The 15,537-nt window shown below is 36.0% G+C and overlaps 1 protein-coding gene across 1 annotated transcript in view; it reads right to left on the bottom strand.

Annotated features, from left to right (window-relative positions):
* The window catches only part of RIMS1 (regulating synaptic membrane exocytosis 1), a 131,832-nt gene that overhangs the window by 64,005 nt on the left and 52,290 nt on the right, over positions 1–15,537 (bottom strand). The window contains exon 17 of the mRNA XM_010003348.1: positions 13,700–13,812. Within this exon, the coding sequence (XP_010001650.1) occupies positions 13,700–13,812 (113 nt within the window). The remainder of the gene's footprint in view (positions 1–13,699; positions 13,813–15,537) is intronic.

The raw sequence follows: 15,537 nt of genomic DNA, 5'->3' as shown, positions 1-15,537 counted from the left end.
ATGTCTGATTATAACGGTGCACTTTCATTTTCATCTGTCTCGTTCGCTCCTCCACTACTAAGCTTGCTGCAAAAACACACAATGAAAACCAATTAAAAAATAGTGAAAACCTTTCTGGAAAAACAAACGGTTTAGCAACAATTTAAACTTATTTCCATCTCAACAAAACAAAGAAAGGTTCAAACATGTAGAACAAGCAGGGTGTAAACAAAGAACAAAGGAACACTAATGTCAAGAAATCAACCACTTCCATTGTGAGAGTTTTCACCTGAAATTGGGCAGACATCCCAATTTCCTACACATAATCAAGCTGGTGCAACAGATAGGAAGAGTGAAAGAATTCAGGCAATAGGCTGCATTATAAACCTGTTAAGTATTCTGGATGCAGGGGACAGAAACGCTTGATCACCTAAATGTGCATTTCCTTATATGTAGAAAATATTACAGCAGCATTCAAAGAATTAATGCATTAAAGAAGTACTAAAATTTATTTTTAAAGTAATTAACTCCTACTACTATCTTAAAACGTAACTGCTTACCTCAACTAAAGATGATATCTGAGAGGAATTATTTCTCCATTCAAACAATCATAGTAAAAAATACAGTAGTTTTCTAGAATCTTTACTTTTTTATTACAAAAAGTCCTATAAAAGCACTACTTTGCTCTGTAATGTTCACTTTTATGCCAAAGAAATTATTTGCTCTTGTGTTTCAATTTCACTATGACAATGCCAAGAAGCAATGGTGATATAAAAAGGATCTTCTTCAATTTAAACAAGTTATGGCAATTAATACTGGCTGTGCTTGCCACAGGAAGATGACCTTGCACTAATGGAAAGAGAGGATCAGAGCCCCTGGTCTAAGGCTTCCTTAAAATAAGGTAACTGTTGTGGTAGTGGATAATTTTCAGAGGGAACTATATATTCTGTCATTCATGAACTTGGTACCCTATAAATGCAAAGGAGAACCAATAAAAAGAATACCTTGAAAGCGGACACTTTTTAACAATTCTAGAACTAGACCCATATATTCATCAGTCGCTATTCTAAAACACAGAACTCCCTATGTTAATTGCACTTTAACAGGTTTAACATCCCAGAACAACTTATTTTAGTTGGAATTCTTTGTGTGGTCACAAATTCAAGACTTGAGTTTTATTTGGGGAAACCTGAGCAAAATCTTCTGCTTTTGGGTCAACCATGACTCTCTCCAAAATAAGACAGTCTTAGAAGACAAGATTTTTGTAAACAGCCCCTCCCCAGACCAGTGACAGGAGAGAGACATCTACTTAAAAGCTGCATTAAATAAATCACAAGATACTGTGAATTTTATATTATGGGAAAGTAGCTACACCATCAATTAATATACAAATCTATATTGTGAATGAGGAGGTACCAATGTTACCGTGTCTGAGTTTTATGTGGGATTCTTTACACATCTTTGCAAGCACAAAGATATAAAAAGAGGGCAGTACACTCAGGGGTGGATATTTTAATCTCGTGCCATTGCACAGATCACTGTTGTGTATGCACGTGCCATCCATAACTTTTTTGTGGAAATCATGGAATGTCTGTGTGCTGCTTGGGTATGGAAAAAAATACACAAACACATCACTTTGAAAAATATGTTTTCATATCCTCCTTCCATATTTCTCATTTAAAACAGAAAAATGAACACAGCAAATGACAGTAAGTTCTGCCACAGCTACAAATTTCAGGCAAAAAATAAAGTTATCATCGTCATCTTCCATCTCCCACACGCAGAGGGTCCAATCTAGGGAATTCTGCACATGCAGAATGTCACACTGGGCCCAGCGATTATTCCAGATGACTAATTATGTCGGTAAATGTGTACCTTAATTGCAATGAGTCCAGATCCACCATCAGATATGCAGGCACAGCTCCAATTACTTCAATGGAAGTTGCATGGAGGTATCTGAAGGCAAAATTGAGCACTTTAGGTGAAATTTTTAAAGATGGCCTCTTATTTTATGGACAGAGATGAAAGGATTAAGATATATCAATTAGTGACAGAAGTCAAAAACTCAGATATCTTAATCCTATCATACATGTGTGAAATAGACCGAGGATGTAAATTCTGAGGGAAAATTGAGACCCCTTTAAAAATTTAGCCCTATATGTGTACGGTGCACAGATTACAGTTACTCTAAAAAATAACCCTTTCATTGTGTGACTCTTGGGTGCTGCATCCTGTCAACTGTGCCTTTTACGAAATAACTTCTATGAAAGAGTCTTACTCTGTATTACTCACAATTTCTGAGAAAGAATTATTATGATGTAATGAGATGCTAAATCAGTGACTATTAATGCAAACTACTGCAGTCAAGGTTAGGTGAATATTCAACCTTAACTCAGTAATGCTTGAATTTCTTTATGTTTAAATTCTTAGCCTTCACCCCATGCTTATGCTCTGTTTTGCACCACTAGATACCATTATATAAAGTAACATGGTAACAATTAATACGGACTGTGAAGTAAAACTAAGTTCTCTAATGGAGAAATTTAGTTTTTTGAATGAAGTAAAATGTATTTAGCTTACCAATTAGCTAGTAATGTATTTTTAAGCAAGCAACTGTGTGAAGTGTAAGTCTGCTCTAGGAAACACAACTGTTTTCCTTTCAGGTTTGTTTACCAAGCACATCTGTACATATTTTGTACCTAGCTCAATTTGATGGAAAATTCTGTCTGCCTCATAAGTAGTCTGGTACACTCTTCACATTTCAGTCACAAGAAGCGGAAAAAAAAACTAAGACAGGAGCAAAAAGCACATCAGCAGAATGTGTAACAACAATAGGTGACACCACCATACGATCACATTACTTTCTTGGAACACAGTTGGTTACCACAGGTAACAAAAATTTGACATAAACATTACTTAAATAACTTAACCTGACTCAGAAAAATCTGGTTCTGCTTTCTTTTAGGACATCAATTTTTACAGAGTGCTTCTGCTGGAACTCTAGAGAGGTAGGACTACACAGTAATTTAAATATTGAAGCATTGTAATCACAAGACCTCTAAATAATACAGAGGCTCTAGAATTCAAAATATGAAGATTTACCACAGACATGTGAATTTAGTAGTTAGGGAGAACTACCACCAGTATCAGTTGTGTCAACATGTTACTCCCTTTGGTGTCACAGGTCACACTTGAAAGAGCGATCCCTCTCGTATCTTCAAGAGCTGCTGATTCAGATGTGAGATCAGTCAGTTTAAGAAGTAATTGAAAGAAGAGAATTCATTAAGCAGACTGCTTATATAAGGAGTGCCAATTTAAAGCCAAAAGCTTTTACTACAGTGTGTTTTCTTATGTAAACCATATGAAGGTTGTACAACAATTATGTACATAAACAATCAAGCCATGCAGGAGAGAAAAGACAGACATATAACTGGAATAAAAATCTTATACTTGAACTCTATTAATATATTTATTAGCTGGTCTGACTCCTGTAATCCCAAGTGTACTGAGTCTGGTCGGGATGGAGCTAATTTTCTTCCCAGCAGCCTCTAACAGTGCTGAGTTCTGGACATGTGGCTAAAAGAGTGTTGATAACACATAAGTGTTCTAGCAAATGCTGAATAGTGCCTGCACAGCACCAAGGCCTTTTCTGTTTCTCATGCTGCCCATCCCCCAGCAAGACGACTGGAGACTAGGAGAGCAAACAGCTGGGACAGCTGAGCCCAAATGACCAAAAAGATGTTTCTTACTGTAGAGCAATAAAACTGGAGGTAGCCTTTCCAAGGTAGCTGTTGCTCAGAGACTGGCTGGAACTTGTCTGCTTGCGGGAGGTGGGGAATGACTGCTTTTGTATCACTTGGTGGTGTGTTTTTTGGTTCATTGTGGGTTATTGTTTTAATTTTTTTTCTCTTCACTTGTTTAACTGTGTTTATGTTGGCTGACAAGACTTACTCACTTTTAGTCTTACAATTCTCACCCTCATCTTACTGTGGAAGGTGGAGTGAATGAGTGAGTGAGTGGATGGTGGATGTTTTAATTGCTGGCTTTGGTCAACCCACCATAGTAAGCTACCAAAAATTAACTGCCCAGTGTGGTTTCCATCAAAGTTCCCTTAGGTATTACTCAGTTTATTTCTCAACCCACTGCTAAGTCCCATCTGGCTTCCACTGTGAATAATATTCAAAAGAGACATAGTCTACAAAGAGTAAGACCATCAATCCCATAGGTTAGCAGGTCCATCAGCTCCTCCTGGGTCTCTTCCTCAAACATCATTCAAGAAACATCCTTGTGAAGACTGTGCACCCTGTACTGTAATTAATAACAGATCTTATAGGATTCTAAATATGCTATGTGCTGGAAATGCAACTAAAAATCTGGATTTCCAATCTTTGCAGATTGGACCATGGTATTAGTAAAAGAACAATTTAATATATGCACATATTGGAATAGTTGTTTTTTTTTCACTCATAATGTAAAAACTTGCTTGTAATTCTTGTGATAAAAAAGTTTTGGTTAATTAAAAAAAAAGTTTTGGTAAATGTTCCCATCATAAGGAATGTAATTTTCTTATTTTATTGATAATCTATAAAACATATGCTCTTCTCTGATTGTCTAAAAAAAAAATAAAAAAAATCTATAATACATTAACTTAGAGGAGATAAGGAATAAACTACAGAAAACAACTACAGCACTCTCATTTTCAGCCTGCAATCTGCCTTAGAGAAAATTGACAGCCCACCAGCTGTTTTTTTTTTTAAATGGAGATGGCCATTTCTTAGTTATGCTAAGACATTATCTCTTTACTAAGAATTTATATTCCCCTTTTAATTTATTAGCACTATGGAAAGGTTTATAAAGTTATATCTGATGGCATTAACTAGTTGACAGCCCTCAACTTTATTTCTGTCCTCAGAGAAGGATTATGGGCTTATTTTGACTCCTATCTGCTGCTTCACTGATAGAGAGGTTAGACCTGGCTAGGATCTAGAATCTGAACCTAGCAACGCATTAAATCTGCCTTTGAAATAAATTCAACCTTCATTGGTATAAACAAATCCATCCTATGAAAATCAGTGAAAGCTACAAAAGCTGCACTAACAGTAGTGATCAGTGCAAAAGAAAATGAAGTAATTTTGAGGTTTAGGTTCCCCCTACTGAAAAGTCCAAAAGAGGAACTAAACTTAATATTAATTTGCAAAATTTCTTAAACAGCATACTGCTATAAACACCTATCCAGTAAGCTTATAGCATCACGTATGAAACGTATGTGAGCTCTTTTAAGTAAGGACTGCACTACATGCAGCAATACTGAACTAGCAATGAACAGTAAAAATGCTGTAGATGCCTTTCCAGCCTTACCTGTTTAAAGAGTCACCTCTTTCACATTACAAGAGCCATCAAAGAGACCTACATTCTATAGACTTTGGAAAGCTTTGAATCTTGACAATAAAAAATATCTAAACCAAACTAACTCATATATTTGGAAATGAGGATTAGAATTGTTTTAGCATGGAAACTACCTCCTATGTAGTAACGTCACCATCTTGGGTTACTGGCCATCACCAAATTCCCAGAAAAAACACCTTCCACCCAAACCCAAGCTGCTGTACATGCTACAAATTTGTCTCCAGGAAAAGGAAATGGAGACTTGTTGATACCTAGCAAATAAAGCAAGAAAGGAGAAGGAAAATTTTGTCAAGGTCCATGAAAGTGAGTCTTTACGGTTACAAAAAGAACAACAAATGCTGAAAAGCCATACAGAGATAGGGAGTTTTAGGACACTAAAAACGCCCAAATAAACCAACATGGAAACTGGAAGACATCCAATGTATTTAAGGAAATTCAAAGCATAGTTGGTAAAAATTATTTAGGGAGAAGTAATGAGAATGATACATAATCCAGGACATGCTCTTGCAGAAACAGATTTAAGAAATTAAAAAGAAGGCAAATATGGCTTGATTGTGGGAAGATTTCTAATGGTAGAAGGCTCTTCAAGTTAGTGGATACAGGTATAACAATGTCCAGTAGCTACGAAGAAGTTAGATAAAGTCAGATAAACATGTAAGTACTAAGACGTGTCAGGTGGTTAAACACAGGAACAATTTTCCATCACTTGCAGTTATTAAGTGAACATACCTTTCTAAATGTACATTCTGGCTCAACCCAAGTATGGGCTTAATACCAAGAACAATTAGTGCTATTACAGCGTCTGTGATAGACTGATACCCATACTGGTCTTGTCTAGACTACAGAAAACCTATGGATGCCTTAGCACTGGCTATACCATCTTCTGTGATGTCTGCAACAAACACAGAATTTGCACTTTAGGCAGTTCATATTTCTGTTCAGGATGGTCATGACAGAAAGGAGGAGTAGGCAAAAAATACAATTTGGAAATCATTCATGTCTTACTTGCACTATTATTAATTGCTGGAGTAAGCTACTGAACAAGAAGAAATAAGCATAAAAATTGCAGATGGCCATAACCCTTACCAGCAGGTAACACACAGCCTTTATGGTGTAAACTTCAAGGGAGAGTCTAAAAGAATATTTGCTTACTTAAGGAAGCTACTGAAAAATAAGTTGAAACTGGTAACTGCACTAATGTCAGAAGCCAACAGAGATCTGACCTATTCTTCACTCTCAGTCTTCATACTAAGAAGAAAAGTTGAACAATGTCAAACAGCTACAGCTAAAATGCAGCCTAGAGGTATGTACACTTAGATTTTTTTATGCTGCAAAAAAAATCGAGCTTCATCTCACTGTGCTGCTTAGATGCTCTCCAGATAGGAATCAGGAGAAAAACAGTATCTGGCTTGAGGAAGTGAGAGGTGGAAGCTGGAAAACAAACTACACAGAATCAATGCCCAGCACAAAGGCATGGGAATAAAGCAGTGATGAGATTTAGATGGGAGAATCCCCCGGTGCAGTGAGAAAGGGATTTGAGAGGGCAGGGGAGAATTCACTGGAGACCTGGCTGTGCCGCAGAGGGGAGAGAACCCATGCTGGTGTTGGATGAGGATGAAGGCTTTAAAAAAAAATACACAGAGTCTCCAGGTTATAAAAAACATTATCATGAAAACATACTCCTGAGTATTGGAATGGGTGTTGGAGTTCATAGCTAAGAGAAGAGCTGCTGTATTTTTACCTGAGCAAGTATGACTGCATCAGGGGAATTCATTCTTTCAGAAACTAAAGAAGTTGTAGGAGATACTCTGATTCAAGTTCAACTCCCAATTTGGCTTTGACCCACCAAAGCTTGTGTCCGGATGCCCACACCAGAATTTCCCAAGATCTGCAGGACTTAGGACTAGAGGTCAGAAAAGTTTAATCTGTGCTATCAATATTTATGCAGCATATAATTTTGCTGGTAACATTAAAAGGAATTAATTTTCTAATTTTTTTTTTCTTTCCAAGCTTCATTCTGATTTTGAGAAAACTCCTACTTTCAGCAAAAAAAAAAGAAAAAAAAAAGAGGGGACTTATCTGCATCATTGTCTTGATAGGGACATGAGAGACTGCACTTTCCACTTTGTGGGACAGAATTGTTGTTTGAACTCACTGTTTCACTGGTATCAGCACAGACAGAATTCATAGGTGGGAGGTGAGTACTGTATGTTAACCCCAGAAACCTGCTCTACATGACTGACTTCTGAGTGTCAAGGGCTTGTCATGCAAATAAAACACGGTCATTCTTCAGAATCTGTCTGCATTCAAAGGATAATTTCTGGCCATCATCACCTTCAACTATTACTAAGCCCAGACCTATGAAACACCCTTCGTAGATGCCAAGAGCCATGGCTGCATCATTAGAAGCAGATGTGCATAGCTCAGGAGCAGCTTAGGCAAAATTTTAAGTCTTTGAGTGATATTAACTTAATCAGGCAGTTTCTGAGGCATGTAAAATACCATGACTACTCCTCTAAATCCAGTGTATTGCATTTCAATAGGAAAATTAGAAATCACAAGAGAAACCATTTTCAGAATCTAAACAGAGGTATCAGATAGCTTATAGATGTTTAAGAAAACCTTCTCACCTGTTAAACACTACTAACTAAATACTATATACTGACATGGAATATATTGAGGAAAAAGCCAGTGTTCACAGTTGTCAAACATTTGTAAAAAATGACATAAATATTTACCTTTTGAAGAAGAGTTTAAAGTCTCTTGCTCTTCAATGAATTAAATGCACGGAATGATGGAAACAGAAAAAGAAATCAGCAAATTTAAAGTTAGATAAAGAAATGTGTTACATGTGACAATGGCATGTACAGTAGGCAGTACTCCAGCATATGTAAAAGTAATGTAGGAAATTAAAATGATAAACCATGACAAATAATAAAGTCTATGACTTTTTCTTCAAAAGTAAGAGAAACAATGAAGTTACTGAGATCCAGATTGTGGACTCTTTCAGTATTCCACTCAAGCAGTATTGTCACAACCAAATTTGTAAATTACTAAAAAACCTTAACATCGCTTTACTTGTCATTCTCATTTCAGAACAGCAGGAGCCCTGTTTGAGATTCTGAAGCTTCTTCTGCAATAATGAGTGTTAGAAATTAATCTCCCGTTAACTAAAATTTATAATACTCAATAACCATTGGGCCATTAAAATCAGTCTTTAAGGATAACATAAAAGCTTATGAGGCTTGAAATAATTTGCAAGAGTTAGAAATGCTGAGAAATAAACCTTTCTAGTGTAAGCAAAAGATTCCACAAGCTGCCTCAAAATATGCAGTGCCACCTACAGATTTCAAAATAAAGCTAGAAATATGAAGACAAAACAAACAATGCTAAAAGACTAAAATATAAAATTGAAATTACTTGTTCTTTTTCCTTTGCCTTTCAAGTTTTAAACTTATGGATCTAAAAAATATTTTAACTGAAAGGGTTTGATCTTTTACCATTACTCAAGCCATACTCTCATCTCAGTGACATTTTAGTGATCAAGTACCTATACACAAAATGGTTTAACTAGCTATTAATTATTTTTTTTTTAAATCTTAAGGTGGTGAAATATAAAATGTATTATTTAACATTGATTTTCTGTATGCAATTTTGATTCTTATTTGTTAAAAGGAAACACTGGACATCAAAACACTTCATTCCTCTATGTTGTGATTTCCATTAAAGATTTGTACATGTATTATACATATGAACTTTATACAAGTAATCTCCATTCAGTACCAGTAGAGCCTTCAGGATAGCTTTCCCTCATGAAGCAGCAACGCACACACACACACTCACTTCACCCTGCATGCAAGCTATGTAGAAAACTTATGCAGCTTTTTAAATATGAGCTAAGAGACAGCAATGTTTAATGCTGGTCACACTTTTGCTTTCCTAAAGGTCACTGCATAGAGCCTATTGCAATAGACAGACGCCACTGGAAACACACAGAACTGCTCTAATTCAGTGATGTTTACAGATGCTCTTCACATGTAAACAGGCTGCTGATTATCACAAACCTTACTCTCATTATAGGACTTCTGAAATCATTGAAACCACATTGTCAATGCTATGAAAAAAGAAATCATGCTATGAAGAGCCAAACAGAAGCAGATACAAGGAAAAAGACTTGTTTTGTACGTATTACCTCTTAAGGATTGTTTCTACAGTACAACCATTGCACATTTTTCTTGCTGGTTCGTAAATTTTAATAGTACATAATAAGTTTTTTTCTTATTCACTTGCTAGATTTCCTAATATTATCCCTAATATTATCTACCGCAGCTAAAAAGGAGTGTGGAAAAATGCTACAGATCTTAAGGCTGTATTTATTTCCTTTATGAATACTATGATTAACCATCATAAAGATGTGTAGAGACCCACCCTCAAGTCCTATTCAAGCAAGAATTCCTGTGACACTGGACAGTTGCAATTACAGAGGACGCACTGAGTGAAGATCGCAGAAATACGCTTTGTACAAAAGTATCATTTAAAAACCATGCCAGTACATAATGAAGTTGTTATAGAAATAGTTGAAATACAAAGTTAATGCAGAGTCCCCTCCACTCTTAGTGATTTGCACAGTTCCATTCAAACATGATGCAAATGAAAAAAACACTAATGTAAACCCCTTACAGCTCGGCACAGGATGACATATTGAGAAGACAGCGTTGTCCTTACCATGGCTTAGAATTTTACTACTTTTGGCTCAATGACTAAAAATCTTCAAATTATTAGATCCTTTTATAAAATTATAATTTAAAACAAAAGAAAGAAAAACTGCTTCCCAGGTAGCATAAGTTAGGATGACTACTAAATCACGACTTTTTGAAAACACACAGACACATCTATACCAGACTAATTTTCAATATCTAAGCATCTGAAAGCCTTTAGTTGCAATAACATCCCAGTGTGTCTTGCACTCTAGGAAATACTGCTGATGGGTTGCAAAGGGAACACACACAGCCACGTTTTCCTTTAATGTCACTGGGATTAAAATAAAAGCCACATTGCCTATAAATTACAGAAGCCTACAATCTTAACTGTAATCACATCAAAAAGTCTGCATGCACTTGAGTTGCTATGGACATTTAGTTAGAACTGTTCCAAGTCAAAATACCTACCTCCCTGCCCCACCCGGAAACTAGGCAAAGCTGCTATCCCCTTTAGAACATAATTACATAATAAGCCTTTGTTTTTGGTACTGTGCACAATGATGCAGTTCTCAGGCTTTAGTCCTTAAATTGGACATTTTTCCTCTACATTTAAGATTTCTTCCTCTGCTCCTGATCAGTAGTATCGACCTGATTTCCATAATGGAGTCGGGACCACTACTTTGTTCTCTGTAGGAATAACTTCTATGACTTTGTTTAAAAAAAAAAAAAAGTGCATCTATTGATAAGGACCTTATAAAACTTGCTTGGTTTCTCAGAAGTTGACTTTTTATGCTTCTCAAGCTGCCGACCACAGCAATACCTAAAACAGCATAATCTGGTAGAGACATGGAAATAACCAAGTTTTTCTAGTTCTGAACTTGATGATGACAAAATGGAATGTCCCAGATGCAATGTCAGTCCTAAAAGAAGCTTTATAAGCAATTAATATAATAATTAACAATTGAGAAATAAAGATTAAAGGATGGGAATAAAAATATCATTCAAGATTAAGAGTTAAGATATCACTCTGTTTCCTGAGATAAAATTCACTACCAGTCTCTTGTTCCTTCATTCACTCCCATGTGTTCCATAGTGAGAGCCTTAAAGGGTAATGAAATGACTTTACTGGACTTTTCTGTGCCTCCTGAATACACATACAGGATATAAAAAGCCAACTCTTGAAATAGACATTCAATCTTTTTACAGCAATTACTGTGATTTGTAAAACAGATATTCATACATGCATATATTTAGATGTGTATTCAACCCTCCTGACAATATAGAGATTTTAAAGAACAACTTTACTATAACAATGATACCTGATGGCATACATATAGGATTTCCTTGAAACACAGGATGACAATAGTGACCACCCAGAAGTAGCTTTATTTATAAATGAGGAAAATGCATTTTTAAATGCTCCCTATAACATTTCTATATGGCAATAGATTTTTACATTGTCTATATTCATGGTTACTGTAAATTAAAATCATTTAGGACACAATTAAATTCCAAGTACAGTTAATGGAAATCTTTCAGAGACCTCAGTATGCTTTGCATTCAATCCTACATTAGGGTCAGATCACTTCTAGTCACTCCATTTGACCCTGATACTCATCCGACAGGGATTAAAGAGATGAAACTGATATTAAAATTTGATACTGTAAATCAGAGCAAATACTTTGGTCTTATATCCTCACTGACTTCAAAATCTTACAGTAGGATAAAGTTGATACATACTATCATATTTATTTCAGAAGATACTGACAAAATAACTTTAAAATATTTTATAGTCTATTTAATTTAGTACTTCTCTGCAAATATACTCTCAGTTTGAGCATAGTGTTAACCATGGTCAAAATCAGAAAACCTCTCCTTCAGGAGGACAAGAAAGGCACTTGGACAAAACCAAAGTACTATGGAGAGAAGAAAGTCTTGGCCTTCTTTTCCATGTGCTGTAATACAGTCACACTGACACCAGTGAGATGATTTTTAACAGCAAAATAAACAATATGTGATATCCTACTTGTACATTTTATACTTAAGATGCAAGCACATCAACCACAAGTGTACACAAGAGTCCAGTGAAACAGCACCACTTTACAGATGTTCATAGTATCATCAAGTTCCTAAACCTAGAGAAGCCTTCTACCCAACTTCCATTTTTTCTTTCTTCTTCTACATACATCTCATCTCTACTCATTTTCGTAGTAACTTCTACATTCATTGCCAATGTCTTTAAACAAAACATAAACCAGTATTTTATTCTCAACACAGCAGTTTGCAAGAGCAGCAGAAAATGATAGATGAATACCCAAAGGAAAGACAACATAAAAAATATGTGCTGAATCATCATTATATATTGTGCGAAGTTTGGAAACTGCAGAAACACAAAATAATTTTAAATTCAGTACTTATTACATTTCCCTAAAAAGCTCCCAACTTACTAATATGCAGAAATAGAAGCTGCACATGTAGTTTGCAACTAGTTTATAATCCAGCCAGTCCTAGATCCACTACAAAACAAGAGGACTTACATGCAAAGTGTAAAATGAATAAAACTCACTTGTATTAGTATATCGATCATGCAGAATAAGCACATGTGTAAAAGAAGAATACATTTTCATATGTGTTAATTGAAGTTGTGGAATGCCACCACAGCTCAAAACCATAAAATTAATGAAAGCTGACTGCATGTAAATATAAGCCATCAGACAAAAAACCCCTTATGTTAAACTACCATGATAAGAAGATCAAGGTCAGCAACCCTGTCTGTTCCAGAAAGCAGTTTGCCAACAGTTCTGTAAGGCACTACAATATATCAGCATTAGAAGCATTTATTTAAATTCCCCACAGAATAAAATCTTGTGGTTCATAGCACTTTCAGTTGTTTCTTGTAGTCAACGTGAAAATAGGCTTTTCAAACACAGAGAAAACATGAATGTGCAATTATTATTTTTTTTTTCTATTTCATTTTACCATAATAACTCATGCTCTGTGTGCACCATGCTGATAGGAAAGTAAAACGCAATATTCATACCCCTACCTACTTGACATTAATATGCAAAAATTATCTTCCACAACCACCAGATCTACATTGTCTTTTTCAGAAAAGATCAGCACTAAAGAAAAAAAGAGCTGATGACCTGTATTTTCATATTTCCCATGGTGATTATATTAATTATTTAATCACTGAACTATGAACTCCAGAAGAAAAACAGATTTGTGAAATTTATTATTAACAATGCACAACAATTAATATATAGCACAAAATAAGAAATGAGTAAGACTGTCAAAATGCTGTCAAAATATTTGCCCCTGATTTCTTTAACTGAAAAAACGTAAATATGTGTTGGAGTCTACCATGACTGACAGCAGTTTTAAAGTAGACAAACATAAAAGGCTACTAGAAAATTAAGGCAATTAAACCATGTGTAATACACCCATCGGTCAAATCCTACGAGATTTACCAGACTACAAATACGCTTTAATTCTCTTCCATTGCTTTATTGGTAGAATTATAGCACTGAACACATAGCTATGAAAGTAGACTTTAAGTAAAAAGAAGTAAGAAATCAAAGAGTTTGAGCGATCATAAGCTCATTATTTGATACCTTGCTCTATACTGCCACTTCTTACTGGAACTTGCGGTAGCTGTCTTCCCCTGCGACTGCTGAAGGATGTGTCTGCAGGAGGAGACTGTGTGGGACTTCCTTGTTGGTGTACCCTGCAAATGAAATTAAGACAAAACTAAAATAAGCCAAACAAAGAGAATTTTCATATTCTGAACTTTTAAAAGACATTAAATTGCATATATTGAAGATGGCTTTGAAGAAATTTTCATTTGGTGTATTCCATATGCACATGCTCAGGTCTGGATATCTAGCAAACTTCCAAGGCCTCATGTTTAATTTCTCTAACTATCAACTAAGGAGAAATATTTCCTTTAGTTTTGTTGTTTGCTTTTTTCCTAATAAAGTACCAGCACCAAACCACTGAAGAAAAAGCAATTTGAACAAAAAGAACCAGTTATGATTATGACTTACAATTTATCTATATTGTCCTGCACTGGTACCAGGGCAATACTAAATTTCTCCTCTGTAATTTATTAACTTTTGTATTCCCTTTGTGCTCATGCAATAATTGCAGCAAGTTATCTGTTTCCATGAGATACTGTGTTGTTTTTCCTTGAACTCAAACTCAAAGAAGGAAGACCTTTAACTTTGGCATTGCACAAGGGGTGCTTGTGTGTGTGCGCCAAAGAACGAACAAGATTTTTAATGTTCTTACCTCAGAAAATGTCCTGAGCCTCTTTAGCAGAATTCTTTCTAGCACTATTTCAGAACATGCTGGCTACTTGATTTCTTATTTATGGATACAGTATCTGAGTGTAATAGATCAAACACCTTTGTAAAACTGGTAAGTTTGCATTTAAAATAAGTAGGACCACCTCTAATAACTAGGGAAAAAGTTTAAGGAAGTGAAACAAAAATGAGAAGAAGCAGAGTGCTGAGAAGAAGAGCTTCCTATAAAATGCCCTTGCTAGTTACAGTACTATCACACTCACTATAGTGGATAAGGACTGTTTATCTACTCACTACACTAACGTTGCAAGTGGATAATTTGCAACTTAAAGAAACACTTGAGCAAATGCTGCTGGTTTTCACATTAGGTAGACCAATAGACTTTCTCTAAGGCTGTAAGATCAGAGTTAGCTGTGTGAACAGCACGTGATTTCCTGCATGGTGTTTAAGCAAAACACTTCAATATTTTTTGTATGGATACAGAACAGAACAAAACACAACAATGGAAGGACAAGACACAGCCAATTTTTTGCATAACTATTCAAGTTCAACAGCAAGTAGTACCATCTGAATGGTGAAGATAGGAGATGTAAAGGATATGGGAGAAGTGTAAATATTGTGAAGAGAGGATAATCTACAGTGCTAGAATGAGTGAAGGTGCCATGTATGCTTAGGAAAGTACAACACCACACTGACACCTGGGAGGCAGAACATGAAAGCTGTGCTGTACACGTAATAGCAACCTTGTCAGAAGTGGAGAAGGTGGTGCCGACCCTCCGGGCGCTAGGAGATGTACAGAGCATAAGGGTCTGATACTAGAGTGCTCACTCGACCTTGAGCGAGCCTGATGCTTTCCCCTAATGACTGGCTGCTCAGTCGTTCGTGGGGTTGGAAGTCCCCTTCTAGAAAGACATGGTAGCAGACCCCTAAAACATCAGGGCCAAAAAGAAACTGTTCAGTTGTTAGCTCCAGGCACACCTTCACATGCCCCCCCTCCACCAAAGAATATTGTAAATCCTGGCTGCAGGACCAGGGTTGACATTTCAGATCCAAGTTATTAATTCTGAATGTAAATCCACTTTAAAAAAGAGGAATTGCAGGACACTCACCGCTGCAGATACACACGACCCTAATTGTGGAACTGCTGA

Source organism: Chaetura pelagica, unplaced genomic scaffold (genome assembly GCF_000747805.2).
Source record: "Chaetura pelagica isolate M959 unplaced genomic scaffold, ChaPel_1.0 scaffold150, whole genome shotgun sequence".
Lineage (NCBI taxonomy): Eukaryota > Metazoa > Chordata > Aves > Apodiformes > Apodidae > Chaetura > Chaetura pelagica.
This window is presented reverse-complemented; position numbering and strand designations above follow the sequence as displayed.